Source organism: Rhagoletis zephyria, unplaced genomic scaffold (genome assembly GCF_001687245.7).
Source record: "Rhagoletis zephyria isolate East Lansing unplaced genomic scaffold, Rhagoletis_zephyria_1.1 Rzeph_scaffold_00208, whole genome shotgun sequence".
Taxonomy (NCBI): domain Eukaryota; kingdom Metazoa; phylum Arthropoda; class Insecta; order Diptera; family Tephritidae; genus Rhagoletis; species Rhagoletis zephyria.
In genome coordinates this window covers 273,587-300,815 of record NW_016157292.1, presented here as the reverse complement: position 1 = coordinate 300,815, position 27,229 = coordinate 273,587, and the positions used below count along the sequence as shown (strand labels likewise).

Here is a 27,229-nt window from a genome sequence, read left to right as displayed (position 1 = left end):
ACAGACGTATAAAATAGAGTATACCTTGAGTCTTATTAGCAAAAAATCGTTCACATTTCGTTATATGTACATATGTAAAGCCTGGAGGGTTTACCACGTACATATGTATCTATTCAGTTATGCTCGAACTAGTGAATAAAGTTTTTTTTGTTCGTTCGAAACAACCCACTTACACTATACAATTTTCGTTATCGGCAATAAGAAAACATGTATGTAGCCCCCGGCAATATATTTACTGCTGGTAATAACATTATCATCTGCCGAAGGCAACTCGCCTGTACGAAGCATTTTATTAGCCGTCATCGATTCGCCAACAGTTAGCGAGTGGCGAAACGAACGAACTCAATGACGTACAACCAAACTCGCTATCGTCTATCCGTGCTAGCTAACGTTGTTGTTGCTTTCACATGAAAAATTCTTCTTTAAGCGACCGGAACCCAAACATAGCGAGCGAGAAGTGGCGAATCGATGACGGCTATTATTACTACAGGCGATATTTGAACAATCATTACTTGGAACAATTTGGCGCTTACTATGTTTTTGGGAATTTTTTATAACGTCTTCCTTAAATGATATGTAAAAAATGAGGTTGCCGCTGTGAGGTTGTGGTAATATAAAAATAAATCTACTAGTCGCCAATTTATTGAAGTGGACGATTGTTGCCTATTTCTATTGTTTTGCATGGTGGCAATTTTTTACGTTTTTGCTTTTTGGTGTAATTTCGAAAATTCATATCTCCTTGACGCCCATAATTTTAAAGAAAAAATGTTTAAGCCCATTCCTGTCAGTTTACATATTTTTTGAAGTCTTTCTATCAGTCTAATTAATCCAGTCAACAGCGATGATTGGGCATTATCAGTGCGGTTTTAGATCTGGCAAATACACCATAGACCAGGTATAGGTATTCACAATATACCAAATCTTGGAAAAGACCCGCAAGAAAATCCGCTTTCGACAGCACTAAAAGGAGTTGCCTATATGCCGCTATGTCTGAAATTGGCATCGCCGCCAAACTGACACGGCTGTGTAAAATGTCGTAGAGCAATACCACCAGCTCCGTCAGAATTGGGAAAGACCTCTCTGAGCCGTTCGCCACCAAACGGGGTTTCAGACAGGGCGACTCCCTTTCATGTGACTTCTTTAATCTGATGTTGGAGAAGATAATAAGAGCTGCAGAACTGAACCGCTCAGGAACAATATTTTATAAGAGCATGCAATTGCAGGCGTATGCCGATGACATGGACATCATCCGTAACAAAAATCCCGAAGTCTGTTGTGCCTATCCAGTATTCGATAGAAAGATTTTGCGGTTAAATCCTTTCGATTTATCTACCCTTTTAGCTCTATAATCGGTTTCCTAAACAAATAATTGATGCCTTACCTAGCCTCGGTGTCCGGCATATCTTTTTGTTCGTTCTGTTGAGGACTACTACAGCCTAGAATTCTGGAACTATACAAAATTTCAACTAATTGTTTAGGCCATTGCCTCAATATAATACAAATATGAAAATTGAAAAATAGTAACTATTTACTGTCCTTCTCAATGTTGCTTCAAGTAATGCATTTATTCATACGCTATGTCAGAGCATTTTATAGTGATTATAAGTAAGTGTACCATCCTCCTTAAAAATGAAATTTATGTTTGCAGGCCATGGCTTTTTATTCTCTCTTTATTTTAGATGTGGCGTGTAAGCCTAAATTACATCATGGCGAGGTTAGAAAAAATATCAACTAAATTTATGAGTAATTCACGCTGAGACAAGAATAAATGAACGCACGAATGTGTACAGGCACGCAACAAATCTAATAAAACATCTAGAAATGTGTTATGTAATAAAAGTTAAAAAAGGTAGAGCCACTGACACGTATATGTGCGTGCATATGTCTCACCAACCCTGTGTGATGAATAACTCTATAGAAGCCGAGATCCTTTGATAGCGCTAACCACTTTCCACTATAAGCGGCACTACGTGTGTGTCCAAGCTTTCTTTTCACTTATTTATTTATGCTGTTTCTTTACATATTTATTTAATTTTCCTTTTTTTGTAAAATAATAATGGAGTTTCAAATTTCACCGCTTTTTAAAGGATCAATTCATACATATATATACATACATATGTACGTACCTATGCATGTATGAATACCCTTGCGTTTGGTTTCCATGTACGGAAAATCTCTATTTCTGGGCTGGTGCGCTTCTAGTACATTTATATCCAGTACTGGTTCGCGATAAATCTCTTTTGCAGTGCAAGGTTAGGTTAGGTTAGGCTAAACGGGCAGCTCTGCGAAGAGTAAAATCGGAGGCCGCAAAGGCCCTATGGGGGGTTACCCCATGCAAACAACTGGCGAATTTAACATGGTGATGTATGTACGTTTACATACTTTTGGCTGTAGCTGAGTTAGCAGAGGTGATTGCTGTTATTGGCTATATTCCAGAAGATCCCACGATTTTTTGTTTTATATTACCAAGCTAAGAAGAAGCATTTTCGAAATGCAAAATGAAATCGTATTTGAGCGAAAAATCTGCCAAATGCATACATATCTATGTAAAGAAAACAAGCCACCCGCTGCATCCCTTTTTCTATAGTTCCGAACCAGTTATTCATTCGTCACTTTAAAAATAGATTCCTAATGGAAAAAGGGAAATAAAATAGTTTTTTAAAAGCACCATATTTCCCTGGTTTTGGACTAGTGGGGATCTAGTTACTATTGGACTGGTTCGTATTTGGCGATAAAGATCTAGTACGGAACCAGAAATTTTATTCACTAGTCCGCGTTTTTCCTGCAGGGCTCTTCTAAATTTGTTGTACATTCACTGCGCCCTCTTAATTTGCCATTTGTTCTACTAGCAGTTGGAAACATGTACATAATATGTATGTGTAGACGTATGGCACTTACATACATACGTATGTATTTACATATGTCTGTCCAATTCAACTTTACTACACTTTTATTAGTCACTTGCTTGCAATTTCTATTTCCTGCGTCTCAATTGTCTGTTGCTTGAGGCATTTAAGTAGCTTCAATTTCAATTAGATGAACTCCAATTCACAGCTTCTTGTTATTTAGTTGCTCTCACATACATACATATGTATGTACTTACTTAGAACCCACAGCCTCTATGCTAATTTGCTTGTAAATCTTCATGTGCTATTATTTACTACACCTATTACTCGTATTACATTGCCTAGTTGTAATTTGTTTGATGCAAGTTGCTGCAACTTTGTGTCGGTCATTCCTGTCCATCGCATGCTTTTCTGTCCATATACTCCACTATTTTCATATTTGCAGATTATTGCGGTTGATAACGGTTTTATTTCATTTTGTAATTTATTGCATTTCCTTTGCAACATGCTGCGTGCCACATTGTCTAACGTTACCTACAGCACTCTACGTAATTGCATTACACTTGTGGGCACATTAAGTTGTTGATACATTTAGTTGAGGGACATCATTGCACCATTAGGGTGAGAAGAAGTTGTGTCGATATGTATGCGATATGTACGTTTTCATGAGAAGGAAAGAGAACCGCGGTACGTAGTGGTACGGTGCTTGGCTCCTAGTAAGGTTTCTGTAGATTTTCATTCGGCTGCTAGCATGAGTTTTTAATACATAGACACTCGTATGATTGAAAATTTAGGAATGAACAATTGTCTTTCAAGCGTAAGTCTTTGCAAAACTGTACAGCAGACTGGATAATTGACGAATTGAGAATTGGCCAAAGATGTCAGTTGAGGTTAAACTTAGTTCTATACTGGAATAATATTGAAGTCATGTAGGTACCCGGATATTGTGATATTGACGAATAAGCAAACTGCAGTTCTTTGGTGTCTGCAAGTGAGCCGGAGCCCCTTATAGGACAAAATATAACAGGAACTGTCAGGTCCAACTGAGATCTCATGAGGACCGTTGGTGCAATACTGAGAGCAACAAAACAGCAAAGCATTTCCAGCTAAAATTTGTGGTGGCAAAATTCCATCTCAAATAAAGAGTGAGAAGCCCTGAACCCTTATAAGACCGTTGTGGAGCAAAATTAATAGGAATGACATAGCTATGATCACCATATGTATCATCAGAGATCCACTGTGTACATCTTTCGGGCAGAATAAGTATAGTATCGAGCATTTTTTCTGCAGTTGAACAGCCTTCGCCAGACTGAGATTGTGCATTCTGGGTCAGTTGTTTTGAACAGGGACCGTAACAGTCACAAATTTTATTATGAAAATCGCACTTTAACAATTGTTTGTTGACCTTTATTTAATTACCCTTTAAATAACAATTATTTGCGACTTTTATTTTATAAGTCCAAAATAACAATTGTTTTTAATTTTTATCTAAATTATCTGCAAATAACGGATATTTTTGATTTGTATATTACTTATATGTCTTAGAAAACAGTTATTGAAGACTTTTATAATGTCATCCTAAAAATCAGAAGTGCCCGAAAATAACTGTTATTGACTCAAAATTGTATCTAAAAAATCATTATTAAGACAGCTTCCAGAAGATATGATATATTATATAAATTTGATCGTTGTTCAAAGATCAAGGGGTATAAGCTATAAACCTTTATTTAATAATTTTTATTTTACGCACAGAAAGTAATTGTTATTTGCGGAGCGTTATTTTTGTCCACAAAATAATTGTTATCTGATAAGTTTTATTTTTCGTTCAAGAAATAAAACGTACCTGGTGAGTATTGTTTTTCAGTCAAAAATTAAGTAATGTTGTTAGGTTTATTTTTCTTTTACACACTAGAACTCAGTGCACCAACCAAACAAATAAAGCTTCAGCCCTTAAGATTTATTTTGTAATTGAAAAATAAAACTCACCAAGTAACTTTTACAATTACAATTTTTACAATTGCTACATACAAATAAATATGGAGCTTGTGTAATTAGTATCGATGCTGCAGACATTTTGTTAATTAAATTCGTTACTTGAGTGCTAATTAAAACGCGACTGTCGGATAATTACTAGCGCAATATTACAATACATAGTACGTAGGACGTACATACGTATGTGTGTAACATGAAAAACATATTTTTTAGTATAAAATAAGTTCTCGCACTACTATGTATGCTCTTAGTTCTTACAGCCCCGTTTTGTTGGCTTTCTCACAGGCTTCACTTATTAACAGAAAAATGTCTGTCGTTTAAATATTTGTCTTACTCCTTATGCAACTTCCTGCTCTGTGTTCACAAACATACCAGTATGTCCGATTGTGTATGTATGTATGTATACGTATACATATGTGGCTTCTGGTAAAAATCTATTCCCATGTCAACGCATTGTTTCGAGTGTTTGTTGTATGTTTTAATTATTAATAACTATTCGTAACTTCTAGATTAAAATAATTTCCCATAAGAGTCAAAAATTTAGAAAATTTGTTGTGTTTGAACTCTGTGTGAATTTTCTCAGGAAAATACAAAATACCAGGAATAGAACTTGAATCTCTTTCCATTGTGAGTATATACATACATCTGTACGTACATCCATAAAGCACATATGAATATATGTACATACATAGCTGTTTGTAAGCGAATTCACACCCGTATGTCAATTGGTTTGAGCGCCCTTGACGCCTTCTGGAAGTGAAGAAGGAATAGAGATGTTATTAAAATAAAAAATAGATGAAAAATAACAAAAAATAATATATCTAATAAATTGAATAACAGAAAATCATAAGTTGTACATATTTTTCTCTGTGCATTTGCCAAATTTTTCACCTGTTGTTAAATTTACACCTAACTCCACGTTCGTACGTGTTCCTAATTTCATTTATGTACGTCAGTCATTCCATTTGCTTTCACAACTATTCAGTTTTTAATTGCCTACCCAGCATTAGGCTATTATTTTTAACCAAGTTCCGTTTACGGTAAAGTTAAATTGGCCAACGGTGTTAATAATTGCTAATAAAAAATTTGTATGTTTCTTTTTATAAATGCCCACCTTTTTTAAAAGCACTGCAGAAAATCCTGCAACTATTACACTGCAACACTACACGAACGTTGATGAAGCAGCTGTTTCCAGTGTCTGGATTTTCAGCCTTTGTTGCGAAGTCGTCTTTTTTTTTTTTTAAGCGCGAGTGCAATGCACTCTAATTCGCGGCGCTGTAATGTCAGCACAACTTGTATGGTTTTTTGTTTTATATTTGGCTTGAATTGTCAAACCGGAAGGTTTACCCAAAAGCGTATAAAACCGCAGAATTTCAGGTTAATGATGTTTTGCCAAATATGGCGCACTGCCATTTATTTGCGCTGCGTGGAGATTAAATGAAGAATTACTAGTTACTTGCTGAAGTTGCCTGAAAGAGGCACATTGAATCGTTGTTGTTTTTGCGTTTGTGTATAACAATAATATTGAGGAAACGGGAGATAAGTGATCTATTTGTATTACTCATTGCTTTTCTCTTCTGTTTCCGTACAATATCGGCTATGGGGTTTTGGCATTTCTTCTTCTTTAAAATTATTTTTACAGGGCAAATCTAGCAATTATCTTAAAAGCTCTTTTGTGTCTTTCGAAAGACTAATTCAAACGATAAGATCTTAAAGCTCAGTTAAGCAAGCCTTAGACTTAACTTGACATGAAAACTGTATATCTGGCAAATGAGCAGCGCGTGCATGAAGTTACCAAAAAAAAAAAACAAAAAAAAACTAACTTCACTTAGAAACATGGAGAACTATAGATTTTTGATTACTAAGTTAAATTTCTAAGTATAAAGAGAGCCGTGAGAGAATCATGCCGCTATTTCATTTTTTATGAAATCCATTCGCCACACAAATAAAATTTTTTGTATAAATGTAATTCAACTGGAAATCGAAAAACAAACTTTCAAATAAAGACAGAAAATAAAATAAAAACAATTTATTTTAATAGTAATTTTGTATCCATTTTAGTGTAAAAACAAATCCAACGTTTACTATTTTACGTGTAGATACAAATACAAGTGCTGAGAGTCAAAACAAAGAGTAAAGGTAATAGGTGACACGCTGAGTAATCGTTCCTAAGTTTCTAGGTAAGTCAAGGCAAGTCTACGTCTTGCATAACCCAGGTTTTAGCGTTTGCCTTTTAGAAGTGCATTTTCTAAAAATTGAATTTAAAGATTTTTTTTAGACAATTAAAACCAAGGCGAATCTATACAAGATGGTGTTAGCCAAGGCGAATTAATACAAGGTGGTGTTGATGGCGAATTTAGATTTTCGCCGAGGTACGTCTTAATGTCAAAATGATGTGTTTGTTGTAAAATGAATTCGCCTTGTTTACAACAATTGATGTATTTGTTGTAAACAAGGCGAATTCCATATTACAACAACGCATCGTATAGACAATGAGTATAACCGAAACGAAAATTTAACTTCGGCAGTAGCACCGCCTTGTATAGATTCGCCTTTATAAAAACTTAAATATAATAAAAAGTAATTATACATAAAAAAAATTAGATTCAAAATTAAAAAATAAAACAAGTTCCTAAAAATTGTTTGAAATTAAAAAAATTTTTGTTATTGCGACGTAAAATTTACTTTTCACAAATAGTTCTCTATTAAAAACCATAAAATATAAAAATAAAACTAGATAAGTTTCTAAAAATTAAATGAACATAAATGTTTTTCATTTACACACATATTTTTTTTAAGTAAATTAAAAGGGGAAAAAATTCCGCTGCTCGAGGTATTATTGGTATGTCAGTGCTTTGCTCACTCTACAGCAAAATGATTTGCATAGATACATACCTACTACATATATCTCCATTGGGTACATGCCTAAGTGCTATGGCCAAAATAGCTATTCACTCTGAAAGTTGGCAAACGGAGCTGTTTTTGTAAGAATTTCGTGCCAGAATAAACGAACTATCTCGTCTACTGTCTTTCAATTGCCTTACAAAAGGCTTGCAACTATCTTAGCTAGAATAACGCTGTCATTGTATTGAGAGCTGGATATGATGAAGTTCTTTACAAAAGGTGTTCCATTAGGGATGCCAAAATATGAGGTAAATTGTGATCCCGGCATTTCGGGATATTTTTTAAGTAATCCCGCGACTCACGTTGAGGCACATTTTACGAATATGGGCAAATATACAATATCTGAACGAATACCATGAAATAAAACTATTTAAAATTTACGATAGACTGATTGTTAAACTCACATATCGCTAGCTTAGAGTGAAAAGTTGCATAACTGACATTGGCTGTCCAAAATTGGATTTGCTCACACAAGCTCTTGGCTCAATCCTTATCCATTCGTCCTGAAATATACTAGCCAGAAATGTGATTGCTTTATAAAAAAGAGAACTATTTTGAAATATGAGTGTTTTAACTCTCTAGAAAATAATTTATGTAACCTAACATACGCGGTTTTGTACTTTAAACGACGATATTTTGATACAGGAGGCTAGATAAATTAAAAATGCATCCTTTCGAAAAGGTGAATTTTTTTTGCCATTTTTTTTTCGCAATTTACTAGAAATTTTTTTCTAATCTTGACCTGAAGTTTTTACATACACAACATATTTCGGCCTCAACACTTTTAGGCTGAACTGTCAAAAGGTAGTCATAAACCATTTGTAGATAATGACCCCAATCCCATCGATTACAAAATATTTGAACTTCTACCAGCACAAGATTTTCGGGACCTCAAAAACATTGGGATCCCTATGTTCCATAATTTTCGCCACTTGGCAAATACCATCGATGAGTTTGACTAATTGGAACATTTTTTACTTGAAACGTTTTTCGTACTCTATCTAGATTATTTAGCGCGACTTTAAAATTGTCTCTCAGCGAAAAATTGGAATTGAAACGAAATGTTTTACGACTTTCGAAGTGAATTATCAAAACAAGAGCGCATCAAATTGCTGACTTTTGGTAATAAAGCAGCATGCAAACGGACATCGCGAAAATAATCCAAATCAGCTGTTACTCCAGAAGATATCAGTGGTGTCCGTGAAATGATAACGTAATGGATATATTTCAGACTCAGGCATACTTAGGTGTTGTTATGAATTGCATACATGCGGTATTGCATAAAAAAAAACTTGCTTCACGCCGTAAAAAATTATTCACGTCGGATTCAACATAATTTGACAATTACTCCAAAGGACAAACAAGAAATGCTCAGAAAATTCCATCAAGGTGCGTCAAATATCTACACAGGCGACGAGCTATGGGTCGGAAACTCGACTGTTTGGGTCTTTCAATCTGAACTTAACCCAAGACAAGTTAGAGAAACATATAACAGTCAGTTCTCAGAAAAACGTAATCATGCGTTTACCAGAAGTCTTCGGTCAAATAAGAAAAAACATCTCGATTTCCACCAAGACGCGTTCAATAAAATGATAAAATTAAAAAACGATTTTTTTTCAGCATTAAAAAAAAATGGCATAAATATTAGCGCCCCTACCTAGCTAAGCCCATGTGTACTACACAAGATTTTCTAACCAGAAGGGAATAGTACTTTTGCATACAATGACGATCTATCGGAAGAAAGTATTCCTTGGTGTGAAATGATCTCAAATGTAGAAATAAAACATACTTTTGCACTTTAACTTTAGAGTACATACCTCGAAAACCTGACGTGCTTAAGCTAATTATATCTCAGGTTCAGATACAGCACGTCAAAAGATTCGGAGAAAATATTTATTGCTCTGCTTGGGTCTGTATTATTATACCCGAGCGCACATGTGCACAAGGGTATTATAACTTTGTTCACATAACGGTTGTTTGTAACAGGCAAAACGAATCGAGATAGATATAGACAAATGTATACATAAATGATCAGAATGAAAAGAGAAATCGATTAAGCGGTGACTGTCTGTCCGTCCGTCCGTCCGTCCGTCCGTCTGTCCGTCCGTCTGTGCACACGATAACTCGAGTAAAAATTAAGATATCTTAACGAAACTTGGTACGTGTACTTCTTTCAGGCGTAGGACGGATGGTATTGAAAATGGGCAAAATCGGACAATAACCACGCCTACCTCCCATATAACGGTAATTTTCAGAAACACGAAAATTGCGATATTTTAGTAACTACTGAAGATTAATCACTCAAAATTGATATTTACAATAACTTTTAGACGAAAAATAAGAATATTATAAATTTTTGAAAAATGGGCGTAGCCACGCCCACTTATAGTTATATGTGTATATCTTGGCAACCGCTGCACCGATTTCTTTCAAACTTCGCACAGTTGTTCGCCTTGGTACAGCATACCAAATGGCTAAATTTTTAAAATCCGACAATAACCACGCCCACATTCCATTTAAGGGTAATTTAGAGAAATACGAAATCCTCGATAAATCAGTAAATATTAAAGCTAANTTGAAAATTATTGAAATCGGACTAAAATTACGGCCGCTTTTCATATAACGGTAAATTTCAGAAATGCTTGAAACTGCAATATTTCGAAATTTAAAGACGCTAATTTACTCAAAATTGATACACCCCGGCTTTCCATGTAGGGGTAGCTTTCGGAAAGGGGAAAAACATGTATTTAATACTTGCGCCGGGTATTTAATGTTCGGCTCTGCCCGAACTTAGACTTTCTTACTTGTTTTTTCATATTTTTTAAGGATAAACTTGGGACTTTATAAATGTGTAATATGTAAGTTTTAATTTGGGTTTAATGAATACCTAAAATATAAAAAGCAAATATAAGCGGGTTTTCGTGCTCTGAATACTAAAGTTACATACATATTTAGTTTACCAAATTTGCTTGCTCGCTTGTTTCTGGAATAGCCACTCGGTACGTTCTCCGATAATTTCAATTTATTTTTTGTGGTTAAGTACATTTTTGGCAATTCAAGCAAGTGAGTTTCCCTATAAGGCTTATATATACAATTACTAATTATTTGTTCCATAATCTTGTTTTTTTGCTAAACTCCATGAAACGCTCAAATTATTTTCTTACATTTTTTTTCTCTGATATAAATGTATTTATTTTCGCTTTAAAAAGCCCAAATTTTGCTTCTGCATTATTAAATTTTAGTTTTTTGTATTTTTTTTTTCGTTGCTACTATGAAACACCAAATTACCAACGACCTTGGCAAAGTGTCAAATTTCAAAAGCACATTTATCGGGTGGGATTTTCTTTGTTATTGCAAATAAGTACTTAAATTTGCAAGTCATTTATACTTATGTAATATATACTTGTACACTATACTGGGTCACAACAGTAAGTTTCTAATTGACGGGTTCAACAACATTTGGTAGTATTTTATCTCAAAAACGGGGCCCACCTTATCTTACAGATTTTTTGATGCTGATTTGAAGTGCATTTTTCTGGCACGTCCAGTTATTGGGGAAAAAACTGTTAAAAGTGTCGAAAAAATGGCAAACTTCAAAAAATTATTAAAAATATCTGCTGGGTTCTACCTCATGTCGAAGTATAGAGTGGAAAGGGGTGAAAAATTATACAAAAAAAAACTTTGAAAAAAAACACTAGCGCAGAACATGGCGAACAATAACAACGATTCCACCAGGACGTAGCAACTATGTAAAAGTGGTATGATAGGAAATAAAACCTCTACAAAAAAATTGTTTGAGGATTGCATTCCTGAACACGGAAAGTGTTAAGAGACAAAATACATTAATACGAGGTTTTTTTCCTCCAGAAAATTACGTCCTAATTCAATAAAAAAAAAATTGTTGACATTTGCCATTTGTGCCATTTTTCGACACTTAAACAGTTTTTTCTCAAAAACTGGACGTGCTAGAAAAATTTTGGAAATGTACTTCAAATCAGCATAAAAAATCCATAAGAAATCTATAAGATGAGGTAGGCCCCGTTTTTGAGGTAAAATACGACTTAGTTTTGGTAAACCGTGTTGTTCGCCTTAGTTTAGATGCTTACTTGGAGAAGATTTTGACATCATATGAATTTTTGTCCTTGATGCGTACTAAAAACTGTCAGAATGGTATTACGCATCGTTGCAATTTTTTTAAGTATTATATGCGATTATACCTTTAAGATGATATTTACCTAATTTATTCCATCCCTTTTTTCAATAGTTAGTTGAACCAAAAACTGTAGTCTTGATGTGAACCCAGCTAAAACTTTTAACTAGACAGTATACTCTCTAAATTCAATGGTTCGACCCTGGAATGTAAACGTACTGCCAATTCTTGACAGTAAGCTGCTCTAAAATGACAACGCAACGGAAACGTATCAAAAAAGCCACCATGGCGCCCTTAACCCGTAGAGAACTGATTGGTGTATTATGGGGCTTCTTACCTAGGGTAATGCACTGAATCCAAACGACCACTGTTCGTCTGATTTTGCTCCACGCAGCCCTAGTCTGGTGGTCTAAACTTAATAAGTTAACAGCCCTTAAACAATTCTTAAGGGCACAAATGAGCTCTTGATCTACTGAAGCTCTGAATGCGATCCTCGATGTGCCCCGCTTGACATAATTGCTCGAGAGATAGCCCTCATTGCATCTTTAAGACTCATAAACACATACGCTACTCTATAAATATGTATACTGACCAAACCCGACGGAACTAGGGCCGAAATTAGCAGTTATTTTTTTTCAACAGTTAAACTTGGTCAGATATTGTTTAAGTCCGAAATAAAAGTTCTTTCCGGATAATAAACAGACGACTTATCCAAATTAAACAAATTTGGTATCAAATGAAAGAGGGCTTAAATAGCTTTTAAACCTGGGACGTGAACCGGATGAAAATATTGTTCGGTTCGGTTCAGCGGTTCGAACCCTTTTTGTACTTTTGGATTGGTTCGTCAGAGCGGTTTTTTAATCGTTGAACAGGGATTTCGGATCAGTTCAACGGCTAGTAAAAGGAAAAAAAAAATAACGCGCAAGGTTAAGTGTTAAGTGTATGCCAAATAAGGTGGGTTGCCTTTATATTTGATATTGCCACATAGCGTGCGGACGCGGTCCGCCGTGAAGCTACGCAAATTTAATGTTTGAAAGAGCAATAATGTTAAGGGTTTTTGTATCGCTTTTGAAAAGGTAGTAATGTAAATTGACTTTATTTCGCAGCGGTATGCAATATAGTTTCAATTGACCTTATTTCCGCTGATCTTGTTACCTGTCATCCAATATCACATTCAGCCTGCCCTTAGTCAAGTTTAGGGGATCGCTCATTTGTGTCAAGAACGAACCTTTTTATAGACGCTAAAATCCTGTTAAAGTAAGCTTAAACATTTTAAAAGTTAATTAATTAAAAAATGTTTTTTTAGCCTAGGGACCCGGCCTAACGTACATACGTAGTACATACAGATCTGTGCATACATTTGTATACAGATAGAACAAATACAAATAAGGAGAAATGTCTGTGTATGCGGAATACTATAAGATAAACTGTGTCATTGTCATTGATGGAGCAAGCGTTTTTTGGCACAAGTAGATAAACGGTGGAAATAATAGTAGATTTGAAAAGATAAGATATGATACTCATGTACTTAAGTAAATACATACATATACATTAAGTGGCTGTTAGATGAGGCAAGTGCAAGTCTGTCAAACTGAAGAATTTCCAAAAGTGATTGCAGAAGCGGCTACACCTTACAACTAAAGTGGCTTTGGAAAATAGTTTTATTTACGAAAGTCGAACACACCGATGCTACTTTGGCCTGTTTAGACGGTGAATGCAGAAATTTCCACTTTGAACAGAATTTTTATGATTATAGCCAAATAATGACCAGAAAAATTTTATGAAAACGCTAAAATACACAAAAAACAGCATCAAATTACCTTAGGCATTAGTTTTGAATACATACTTCATATCAGAAGAATAAATTAATTACAGTGATTTTTTTTACAGGTAATGTAACATTTTTCACGTCACACGGCAACACTAGATTGGCTTGACAACACTTGCAGCAAAAATGAAAATTTCTAGTGCAGCACTAGGGAAATCATTTCCCGAAAGCGATTTGCGTAATTTCAGTTGCAGTTACACATTGCAATTTTTATTTCCGAAAGTGATTACTGCAAATGTGAAAAAGCACTTTCTGGCTGTTTACACGAGAATGTAGACTTTCCATTTCGCTTTTTGACAGCAAAATGCGGCCAAAAAGCGCTTGCACTGTCACGTCTAACAGCACTTTTATGATTAAGTGTATACATTAGGGTGGTCCTTAAAAAACAATTGAACGATTTGTTCAAGCGCACCCCCTCAAACGGCAATACCGTGGTCTAGATATCACGTATAAATTTTGGTCCCAAGTGGACACGGCTAAAGCGTGTCGCATGGGGGTCAAAGTTCAGATTCCTCTATAGAGACTCAAAAAATTAAAACTATTTTTTTTCATCTAATACCTAAAATCGATACTACCATAGTCGAAGATCAGACATATAAATTTTGGTCCCGATTGGAGTCGGTTTAGGCATGTCGCAAAAGGGGTCGTCATAGCGTAATCTGAGTTGTTTGAACAAATCGAGTAAAAGATCTGAAATTTTAAGAAAAAGCAATTGCTTATTTTTATTCATACGGACCAATACATTTATTAATGAAATTTCTATTAACTATATTTTCCGTCTAACAATAAGCATTTTTTCTAAAGCCAAATTCCTTTTGTCTGCACTTCACACGAAAACACTTGTCTAACACCTCTTGTCCTATCAGGTTTCCATGTGCAGGTTGCATTCCACCGACGATTAGCTGATGTGATTTTTGTTCCCCTAACTACTTATTTGTCAGCTGCTTATCTGTGTACTTTGCGGTTCCCCACAGACAACAAATTGAGTATCGATTTCCATTCATACTCGAATGCCACCTACATACATATGTGTGTATGTAAGTATGTATGCATGTATGTATGTATGTATGTATATTTTTACTCACATTGATATTAATGCACTCATAAATAGGCGATGCGCTGAAAACTTGTTACTTTAATTGCTATTCATATATATCGCACACGATGTTCAAAAGGGACACAACTCCACATTTAACATTTTTAAAATTATGCACTCAAAATGTACAGAGAGCTTTTCTTTATCTTTCAGCAAAAGCTGGGGCAAAATTTTGTTATAATTTGTTGACGAAACCTAAGGCAAAATCTTCCTGCCCATATGATTAGCATGTGCTAAGAAATAGTTTTTCTGACGAACGTGTAATTTTAGGGCTGTGTGATTAATTGATTATCCAAAATTTTAATTAATCATAAAGTAAATTATTCCATTAATTGGAAATATGATTAATCAAATGTTCTGTTACTCGAGTAATCAAAGTTTTGATTAACCAGAAACGAAAGTATTTAAGTAATTTTTTTATGATTAATCCACATTATGAATAAAATGAGTAATCAACATTTCAAAGTAATCTTTACATACAATAAATTGATACTTGATACTTTGAAAACAGCGTTACTGTTATCAAAGAAACTGAAATGAAATTAATTTTTCATATACGTACATACACATTGGCTGCATTTCTTTATTCATTCTGAACGTTTGGAATAAACTTTTTTGTTTAATTATTCTTTAGAACGTTCCTGATAATAAGTTAACGTATATTTCAAACGCATTCTGTTTATTCCGGCTGGGAAATGGGATTATCCGGAATATATAAAGAAACGCAGAAATTGTAACAAAGAAGTTAAGCATTTTACAAAGCAAACTCTTTCAACGAGCAAAACTAATTTTTTGAGTAATCATATTTTAACTAACTCGATTAATCGTTTTGAGTAATCAAAAGCTTGATTACTCGAGTAATTTATTAACCGACCAACTGGTTAACCAACTTGCTCGAGTAATCGAATCGAATCGTTGTTTAAAGTACAAAACCACCGCGTATCGTCGTTCTGCAGAACCGCGTAACTGAAATTTTTTGCCAAAATTTGGATTGGCTCACACAAGCTCTTGGCTCAAGTCTTATCCATTCGTATTGAAATATACTAGCCAGAAATGCGATTGCTTTATAAAAAAGAGAACCATTTTGAAATATGACTGGTTTTACTCTCTATAAAATAATTTATGCAACCTCACATACGCGGTTTTGCATTTTGCTGATACGCGGTTTTGCACTTTAAACGACGATATGTATGTAAATGTTTGGGTTACCTTTGCTATGGGCGGCTGAAAAGTGCTTGAAGGCAATTGCAGCACCTTGAACCTCTGCGATTTATGAATGAGAGTTGGTGTTAAATTATATTTGCATGTACACATGGACATTTTCGCAGCTAATTATTTGTATACGTAAATTCATATGTATGTATGTTTGTATGTAAATGTTTGATAGTGAAATATGAACACAGCTGGCTACAAGTGCACATGCGTTTAAATTAATAATAATAATAGATTGGCGCTTCAACAATATGTTAGTGTTTGGCCGAACTTCTTCTCCGATTTTTGGCGTGCGCTTTTATGTTGTCACACAAAGAGGAGCAACCTACAGTTTTACGCCGACTGCGAACGGCGATTTTATTTTTATGAGAAGTTGTTATTCCCGGCCGAAATACACTAGGAGATTTTCCATTGCCTTGCAAACGGCTACCGCTATTAGAAAACAGTTGTTTGCTTGTTATTTTGTTGTTGGACGGAAACTGGGCTCAAACCCAGGCCCTGCGCAATGGTAGCGCGCACTGCTAACCGCTAAATCACAGCGGCTGTTGGAGTTGTTATTAAGTAGTCGTTTTTTATAGATATGAGTATGCTTATAAGAAATTAAGTAGATATATATGTAGTTTAATTCTTGAATATAAAAAAAATATATATTACAAAGCAAATTATTCTTCTTTTCTAAGTGCGCAGCATTCAAAGCCCACATTTGAGTGGTTGAATTCCTTGAAATAAAAAACGCTTAGGTGTTCCGCAAGGTGTCGTAAAATATAGTATTATTGTAAGCTATACATTGTATAGCGAATAATACAAAGATATATGTATGTATATTTTTATTCGCAAGGGGGCGGCAAGGTTCTACAGTCTAACTCCACTAAGAAAAAAGTAACATGGTTTTTTCAAATAGCGTCTTGTTTGGATTTCGATTGTAATGTGCAAATCTGTACAAATACACCAATCGTGTGATTTGGCCTTTATGTAAATGTTGTACTGAGTTGTGTTTAGCTGAGTGCGCATAGATGCTTGCTACAGTTGGTTGCTGCCAACTCTCATTGGGCGATACATATAATTTTAAATATTTATTTGCGGTTTTTCTTAATTATGAAAAGGCATCCGTGAAGTGCACAGGGAAATCGTGTTTAAACGAAAAAATCTCCAAAAATTAATCTGTTCAAAGTAAACAAAAGCTTTTGTGGTGCAAAATCATATGTGTTTTTGTTTGAAACAAAGACGATATGGTTTATTTTTTTCTCTCTCCTTTGGTCGTCAAAAAAAAATTACTTTAATTTATAACTTTTTATAATTTTTATTTAACTTGTTCTTTTTCGTTCATTGCAGGTAAGCAACTGTACATAGTACATACGAATGTATACATGAGTGGCTAAATAAACTTTAACAACCAAGCACGTGTTAACACCGACAATAACAATCGAGTGAGTCATCTGAACGGGTATACATATAATTACTTAAATACATACACATATTACTTAGTGCAAATTTCCAGCGAGTATTTAGCTTTAAGTTAAACAAAGGCATTTTAGCTATTTATTCATATGTCAGCTGCATACGTGCTTATGTAATATTCATAACAATGGCTAAGTAATCGATGCATACGAAAGCAAATAATTGCTTCGCAACCGGAAAATGGAATTTAAAACATTTGAATGTACATATGTACATATAAACACGGGCATGCAAATAAAAGCGAACCTGCACCTCTCATTTAAAGTTACTCATACCAAACAGTCACCATTTCTGTTTAACAAAAAGGAGCTACAATACTGCATACCCGAAATATTTCTAAAACATCGGATCAAAAAGTTGAAACGTTTCATGAAAATGAAGTCGAATTTTTATACAAAGTTTGGAGTTTTAGTTTTTATGGTATTGTGAACTACATTTTTAAATCAATTGCAAAGTAGTATAGACTAAGATTGAGTTTAGAAATGGGATTGAGATAAAGACAAAGGTTAAAGTTAAGGTTAAGGTTAACTTTAAAGTTAAGGTGGAGGTTAAGGTTAAAGGTAAGGTTAAGGATGAAAATTATTATTAAGCAATTTTTTAAAGAATTTTACTAGTTCTTGTTTGAAAAATGAGATATTACTTTTTGACCTACAACTGACCTTGAATATTGGGTTTACACTTTTTACATAACTTTCCCTTAAAATACAGTGGTGCTCCAGTATAACGAATGCCGATAAAAAGAATGTTCGGTATAACAAACACTTTTTCTCAATGCATTGTCGACTCTAACGAATGTTGTCTGACGAATGTTGGAAATTTGAAAAACTCGATATTACGAATGCTTTGCAATTTGTTTTACGACTGCTTCGAGAAGTGCATCAAATGATCTGAATACAATAAGTTGAAGCATCAAAAAGCACTCAATCTCAAAATTTCCCGTCCTCAAAAACAATCGAGCATATCAGACTTATTTTCCACGAAATAAAACCACCTCAAAATTTTAAAATTTTTGGTGTGGAGCTCTAGCTCTTTGTCTATGTTTTTTTCTTTATATATGCAGCTATGTATGGAATTTTTGATAAATGAATGAATCAATCTTTTTACTAAGCGTATATACATACATACGTATATATGTATGTAGGTACGAATTTTCCGTTTAACGAACAGTTCTGACATTATATAATTCGTTATACTGGAGCACCACTGTATATGTTTTTACCTTAAAATAATAAAAAAGCACCAAAAATGGTTAATTCCAAAAGGAGAATTTTATATCGTTTCGGCCTACTGTGCGCCGTCGGGTTACGATCTGAGTATCCTTGCTCCTTAATGGAAGCTCTGCTATCTATGCTTTGATTGCATCACAGTAACGTAGCGTTACTTAGTGCCTAGGTTACTTTTGATCTAAGGTTAGGTTGATATTGAAAATGAATGAAATCAGATAACAACTCCACCCACCTCCCATATAACGGTTATTTTTGAGAAATCTAAAACCTGCGATAATTCAGTTACAACCGAAATAAAATCAGTCAAAACTAAAAGAAAATAACGTTTTTCCAGAATTGGATTTAAGTAAATAAAATTTTGGAAGATGGGCGCGCACCACCCACTTATGGCAAAATGTGTGTATCTCAGTGACCGCTAAACCAATTTCCTCTAAATTTGATACATAGAAAATTTTTAAAATCTTCCTATATAACGCCAATCATCAGGAAAACGCATTTAAAAAGATACCTTTTATGCACACCTTCTTTTAATTTTTATTTTTGCTAATTTGTCACTTTGAGGGTTCGCTGTTACACTCTTATATTTTGGTCGCTTGACCAAGTACAAGTCATACAACTTCAGACTCAAACGAAAAATAAAATTTTAGCAAAACCTTTGTGTGAGCCATGGTGCGCTGTTGACAGTGGCGACGACGAGTTTGCTGCCACGCTGTCTTTTGTGTGTTTGCAGTCGAAAGTGTTGCCAAATGGTAGCAGACTTCTACCCAATTTTTTTGTTTCACAATACCAAAAAAAAAAAACAACAAACAAACGTACATAGTAACCTAAATAAAACAAACCACACTACACAATTCCACGCAGTTCACGTAAATGGCATTGAGAACAGTTGAGCCAAATTTTTATTAGCTGATTTCCATGTAAGTCGTTGTCGCGCTACTTTATTTGCTTGTACATAAATATATATGTATGCATTTTTTTCTGTTTTTGCTTTGATTTCTACTTACTGAATAAACGAAAATCGATAATTTCCCGCTTGTTTGGTTGTTGGTTTTTTGCTGACCCTGAATGCAGTGGTAGATGGCAACGTTGGCACTTTGCTACGATCGTAGTAAATTTGCTACGATTTTTCAAAAATTTTAAAATTTGTTACCCGACTACGCTTTATCCTTTTTTTACTACGCTTTTTATATTTCATTAAACTTATGGGCAGCAACTATTTGTAAATCGCTATAACTTTAAAAATGGGGTAAACAGGCCATGGGGTTCAAGATCTAAATGTATACTTTTACTGCAAATTGTGCAGGAAGCGTCTGACCAAAAACATCTGCAACATAAATATGCACAACCGGTCAAATTTTCGCATAACAGACAGAAAGATTAAATGTGCGAGAGGAATACGAAGTTGCGGAAAGAGTTTACAATGACTGCTTGTCGCACTAGTTCCACGATGGATTCTTTGCCATAGATAAAAAGCGGCACAACGGAGGCAATATTCCGTGGAAATCAAATTATCGACATTCTCAAATAAAGTAAATTTTCACTTGTTTAGTTGTATAAGTTCGGTACCTATTTGGAAGACGCAACTGCAAAAGAAACAAATATAATACAATACTTAAAAGAGTACAAATATTATTGAAATTTGTTATGTCTTGTTTTAAAACATTAAATATGCATATAAATTTAAAAAAATAACCAATTCTTATCTTTTGGTACGATTCTATATTTTTTAGTACGATTTCTTTTGCTACGCAATCGGTTTCGTGAGGTGCCAACCCTGGTAGTTAGTAGTAATTCACCTTGTGAACATTTATGTATTTGCACATACTTATGCAAGTACATGTGCAGGTTTACTATATACTCTTGGACTGATGTTCGCTAAGTTTTAGAAATATCCACTGTAAGTTTTAGCAAATTTCTATTAACATAAAGAAGTTTTATTTGTTTCAGAGGAACTCTGAAAAAAATTAAAAAAAATTTTATGTCGGTAAACACAAAGTATTTACTATAACTGGGGTTTGGTTTCAAATCTGGACGAACTGGACCATTTATTCTGATTTCCTTTTTAATTAGATTAAAAAATTAACGATTAAAATCTTAATCGCAATTAACTATTAAAACTAATTAATCGTAATCTCAACCAACGATTACTAATAAAAAAATTTAATCATTAATCGTACCGGTGATTGCGATTAATTAATTTTAATTGTTAATTGCGATTAACATTTTAATCGTTAATTTTTAATCATTTAGAAGATTAAAATTTTGTAAACACTGATTCAAGGAATGTCAGCCCGATGCTTCTTAGATAACACTATGTAACAAGGTTTTTGTCCCTGGGTTGTAATTGTTATTTCCTAGTCAGTTAGGTCCCAAAAGTATAGAAAACAGCTATTGTCGCAAGATAACTTTGCTTTTGTGACCATGGCAGCGCTTATCTGCGTTTATTTTTATGCTTGTTTGTTGAAAACTGATACACGAGCGCATACAACTTGTTTTCTCTACATTTGTGTGTGTTAAAACTAGTGTTGGGCAGTATCGATTCCAAAAGTACTCAGTACTCGATGCTGAAAAGTATCGACAGTACCCGATGCTGAAAAGTATCGATACCAAAGTAGTAAATACACAAAAGTACTCGATACTGCCCAACACTAGTTAAAACAACAAAGTCGTCGCAGAAGGTACTGATGCCACCACTCCACATCAAACTGGGTCTTATAAAGCAATTCGTCAAAGCTCTCGACAAAAATTCTTCAGCGTTCAAGTACCTACAAGACTTGTTCCCTAAGCTCTCTGAGGCGAAAGTTACAGCCGGTATCTTCGTTGGACCACAAATAAAGAAAATCTTCGAGTCTGAGGAATTCCCCAAGAAGCTCACTCGTGTTGAGAAAGCTGCTTGGATGAGTTTTATGTCAGTGGTACAGGGATTCCTAGGCAATCACAAAGCCGCAAACTACGTGGAGCTGGTCGAAAGTCTGGTGGAGAACTACGGCAAAATGGGCTGCAGGATGTCTCTCAAACTCCATATTCTGGATGCACATCTTGACAAATTCAAGGAGAACATGGGAGCATATTCAGAGGAGCAAGGCGAGCGCTTCCATCAGGATATAATGGAATTTGAGCGGCGATACCAAGGACAATACAATGAGAACATGATGGGAGATTACATTTGGGGATTGATTAGAGAAAGTGACTCGCAGTTTAAACGCAAATGTCGAAAAACCACCCGCTTCTGATTTACTTTTATGTTTTTGGTTTTCTGAAGTTTTAATAAAATTTAGTTTTGATTTATATGTGCTGTTCTGTATGATTTTCTCTGTAGTGAAAGACTCAAACACGTTTTTCTCATAATTTTAGCATATTTTAATGAATCACATTGTCCTGGTCACAAAAGCAAAGTTTCCGAGGAATATTAGGTGGTTTCCATACTTTTAAGGCATAACAGACTAGGAAATAACAATTACATCCCAAGGACTGAGAAATTTTTTTTTTTTGTTACTTAGTGTAATTTATATTGCAGAATTGGCACTTTCTTTTCCATTTTTGCGCGTAATTTGGATGTATTTATGTACATATAGGGTTTTTGCTATATAATGAGCGGTATTTCTATAAAATAATAAACATTAAACAAACAAAAGAAAAATAGCAAAAAACTGGTCAAAATGGCCTGTCCTTATTATTTTTCACATGACTGTATATGCCTAGGTTTATATTAATAAATCAGATATGTATGTTTTTCTATGCATTCGGTATGAGTAATTCTTCAGCTAATAACTCCTGAAAACTTAAAAGCCACTTATTTGCTTGCTACAATTAAAATTAAATTAAACTAGCAGCCGAGTGCAAATTAAAATAGCATCTCTGAGATTTTATCAAGATAATCAACTTTCCAAGAATTTAACAGAATCATACTGAAGCCCCAAGAAAAACATGAAAACCCTAAAAACTACTTATACTTATTTCGCTATAAATCAAAATAAAAGTCAGCACAATTTGCGTCAATATACAATTTAGAGCTGCATATGCACGAGGAAACGAACAAACCAGATCACGAAATTGTTGTGACAAAACTGAATCAAATAATTAAGTAAACGTAAACGTAACAGAAAACAGAAGTAGGGATGTCAATGGCAAAAATACATCGATGTATTTCTTTGATTCGGTGCATCGAAAAGTACATCCGTATCTTTCGATTCATCAGATTAATTACTTTAATTGAGCTAATTATGTTTCTAATGGAGCTTGTCAGAGCAATTCCAATTTTTGGCCAAACTGAAATGGCGGTCCGATGTATTACAGATGTAAATTTTCAAAATACATCGATGCATCGATACATCGACTATTTATACATCGAGTGGAAAATTCTCGACACGTCGAAGCAAAACATCAATATTTTCGATGCATCGATGTTTTTCCGATACCCCTAATACAAAAACTGTTGTACATGGAGCAACACAGAGTAGTTTTTATACCATGGGTGAACTACTTAGAAACCTTAACGAACCTCGTCATTAATTTAAATTGCTTACCCCCCTATCCTACATAGATCATCCAAGAATGGTGTCCCAAGACACCGCAACCAAAAGTTAAAAAACTGTGTTTTCATCCTCATAGTTCTTCCAGTTTCTTCAGCATCACCGAAACGGGACTCTGATATCGTATGACTGCTTTTTTAGAACGTAGGGGTTCCAGGGATATCGGCTTCCGTTGGGATGCCTCTCTCGAGTGAAGAGTGTGAAAAGCAGAAAAACTGAAAAAAAAGTTTAAACCATCATTTGGAGTTTAGAGCATTACTCGGTCGCTATACAGATCCATGTCCAGAGGAATGTCAGAAGATTTAGCATTGTTAGTTCGTCTAAGGCTTAGCTTCGGTGAAGTTATCGACGTTATTTTATATATTTTTTTTTAACAGCAAGTGCCAATTTTATCGAACGTGGAGACCACAGCGCGAGGTCAATCCTTATACGTCGCGAAATGTCTTCTGTCGGTAGAGACATCACAAACGTAGGTGACAAATTCCATTTCTTAACAAAATTTTATGGATCAAACGTTTAAAAATGTCAATTACGGCTCTACTGAGTGAGTCACTTGAATCAGATTATCTCAAATTATCTTTTTAAATTTATGTAAATAAAAGTTCAATCCGATTTTTAATTGCTGAAATTGCTCATTGAGAAACAAACAGCAAGACCCAGTGGTGAAATGCCGACGATATTTTCTCGTAGAAATTCATATACGTTATTTAAGGAATATAAAATAGAAGTCCATACCATGCCAAAAAATAAGCTGCGTGGTGGCCCAGTGAATAAATGACGCTTATTCGTGATTTTTTTTACATCTATATTTTTCCCCTTCCAACGCTATTCCTTATTCCCTAATTTCTATTGCTCTAATTTCACATAATAATATGTGATCCAACAACCGAACAAAAATGTAACAGCAATCGCCAAGAAACGCCTTGCCCTCTAGCAATTATGTCCTCAATGCGGATATTCAGCAGTCATCTTAAGAAGAATGTTGGGTGGGCATATGTTCACCGAAGGCAGTCCTTCCACACACAAATTCCCGCAAAAATATTTAGTAGCCAACATACATATATGTATATGTATGTAGATGTACTTTGTAACTGAGAAAATGTTAGAGCATACGACCCAGATTTAAAACAACGCACATTTCCCATCATCATCATCATCATCGTGGCGAGCAGTCAGTCAGTTCCCCTGCACGGCAATGAGCTGCCAAGGAAAAATCCTTCAAAGTTTCTTTTCTATGTAAAACTCAAGAGCAAATTGCAATAATTGCGGGTTGTAGTAAATTATTTTAGGTCAACTATAATAAAACTATATAGAAAATATAGAAAAAAGGTTTTTTCTTAACAGCGGTCGTCCCTCGGCAGGCAATGGCAAACCTCCGAGTGTATTTCTGCCGTGAAAAACAGCTTTTCATAAAAATACAATCGCCGTTCGGAGTCGGCGTAAAACTGTAGGTCCCTCCGCTTTGTGTGACAACTTCAAGGCGCACGCCACAAATCGGAGGAGAAGCTCGGCCAAACACTAGCATATGTGTAAGCGCCAATCTATATTATTATAATAAAACTAAAGAAGTGAGAAAAAACAATGGAAAATAATTGGTGATTTAAGTCAGACAAGTTGGTCGCTTGTCGATGAAATGTTGCAACATACATATGTATGTAAAGTGTAGAGGGGTGAAAATTGCGACGGAAACAAATCATTAGCAACGCCTACAGATACTTAAAAGATTACGGGAAAATATGCGCTGAAACAAAGGAAGATTTTTTATTACAAGCATAGTTTCAGACATACACATGTACGTATGCACATACAGTTAGCGTCAAAAATATGCATACCCTGATGTTTTGACGGCTTTATTTATTTAGGTACATTTATTTTTCACACCAATTTTTTCTTATTTTTTTCTTAATATCTTATGGTTCGTTCATATTTTTTCTAATTTCATACAAAACTCGGCAAAATGCGAGAAATTTTCATCGAAATTTAAAATTTTTCAATTTGATTTCTTAGAAGCCTGAGTATGCAGTTTTATATCCCATTAAATTTTATTATAATAAACTGCAAGTTTCAAGACTCTAAGAAATACCATTGAGTTTTGAGATTTTTTCCGAGGTTGTTGCGTACATTCTTACATAAAAAAAAATTGTGTTCATGTGTTATATGGAAGAAAATGCGAAAAAAATTTCACTAATCAACGGTAACTTTTAGCGACTTAAAACTTGCACTAAAAAATTGAATTGGAAAATTAAACATTTTGAGTAAATATCGTGGTATTTATTGCATTTTTCCAAGTTCTGTAAGAAATTAAAAAGATTAGTTCTTGTGGTTTTTACTGTTGAATGAACTAAATTTTTATAAAAAAAAAAGAAAAATTTTGTATGGAAAATATGAATAAATCAAATCGGCAAAGGGTCAGGGAACGCATATGTTTAACGCTGACTGTATGTATGTAAGTACAACCGAAACTCGTTTCAGATACATATATAATAAATACCTTATCACTGAAGAAAATATCTCGAGCAAGCAGGCAAAAATTCGCGATTGCTATTAACTTTTTTCTATACACTTTGTAATAAAGAAAAAAAATTTTCTTATCCAACGCCAGATTTTAATTGTGAATTGACTCAATGAAGCACATGTCTGTGTATATCAGTGTACTGCAGCAAGCTACTTACAGTTCAAGCTACTTGAAAGCTTGCTTGTATTCACTGGACTTTGTTCGAAACAAGCAAGTAAATGCTTGGCTCGCTTGTTGGATTTCAACTCATACTCGTACTTGATTTACTTCAAACTTATCGAACTCACTATTTATTGGCGAAACAAAAACACAATAACACATAACAATACCCATTGGTTGTAACAAGCTGATTCTCGGTTTGCAATATGTACATACGGACATGTGTATTTACAAGTGCTGCTGCTTTATTCAAACTTGTTCGATTCAAGCTACGACCGTTATTCATTTGCGTTTAAGCTATGGTGGCTTGTTTGAAACAAGTGTGAATCATACTTGCGCTTGTATTTTTTTCAAGTGGCTTGAAAACGTAAATGAATCGGCTTGTGCAGTACACTGGTGCATATGTATGTATACCCCTCTTACCTTGATGCGGAGATCTTCTGCGTTTCAGTTTATATTCATTTTATTGAAAATAGTTTTTATTTTTATTTTTTGCTTTCTTTCTTACAAACTCAACTCGAAATATCTAATTTTCTCGTTACAATACCATTCACACAATACCGTTTAAGGGTTAACGCTTATTACAGGCATCCAGACCAGTCTGTGGATAAAAGCAAAGAGGAGTATGCCAAGGCACAAACTACTTCATATAATGTGTGAAGTGGCAATGCGGCGAATCCATTAAAATTCTTCAAGTATGCTCTTCTATAAAGTATGTATTCTTACAAATACTCAACAGTAATGCCACAAAAATGGCCATGGCCAATGTGAAAAGTGGCAACAGCAGCAAACAAATAAAATGAAATACAAACTTTTGCGTTCATTTGTTGCACATACATATGCGCATACTAGGGAAGGACCAAGGAGAAGAAAGAAGACCATATGTTCCAATGGCTTAATGCGGCCCCTTTTACACTGTGCATTTGACATTGTAATTCACTCGCCTGCGTGCGTCATGTGTTGCTTTGACCATAGTCGTTTGCGGCATGGCGCTATTAGTGTTTACTGGAAATACGCTTACTCATGCGAATTCGTTAGTGATTTCTTTTATGGTGTTAAGACGTAAGAATCGACAAGATACGTATAAAAAATAAACAACAACAACAAGTAGCCAGAAATGCGTACAGTCGAAGATTGTACCGTAATGACCTGAGAAAAACATGAACAATTGGTTGGGATTCTGGAGGAATGATTTTCTGATTCCATGTAATTTATGCCTTTAACAGTTACCGGATTGTATATGTCTTGGGTGCGAGTATGCACTATTTAAACTCGTACACAGTTAGTGAGGTTGTACGATATAAGTGTCGA

The 27,229-nt window shown here is 34.7% G+C and overlaps 2 protein-coding genes and 1 long non-coding RNA gene across 14 annotated transcripts in view; all 3 read left to right on the top strand.

Moving 5' to 3' along the window:
- Meltrin (disintegrin and metalloproteinase domain-containing protein meltrin) overlaps positions 1-27,229 on the top strand; it is a 194,333-nt gene that overhangs the window by 66,423 nt on the left and 100,681 nt on the right. The gene's annotated exons all lie outside the window — the stretch shown is intronic.
- On the top strand, positions 646-21,297 carry LOC108358118 (uncharacterized). The gene is made up of 3 exons (XR_001846711.1): positions 646-658; positions 3,192-3,193; positions 21,018-21,297. It is a non-coding gene; the product is annotated as an uncharacterized LOC108358118 (long non-coding RNA).
- LOC108358117 (uncharacterized) lies at positions 21,391-22,212 on the top strand. The gene is made up of 2 exons (XM_017609281.1): positions 21,391-21,888; positions 22,106-22,212. Exons 1-2 carry the CDS (start codon positions 21,397-21,399, stop codon positions 22,142-22,144), a joined length of 531 nt encoding a protein of 176 aa, XP_017464770.1. The 5' UTR covers positions 21,391-21,396; the 3' UTR covers positions 22,145-22,212.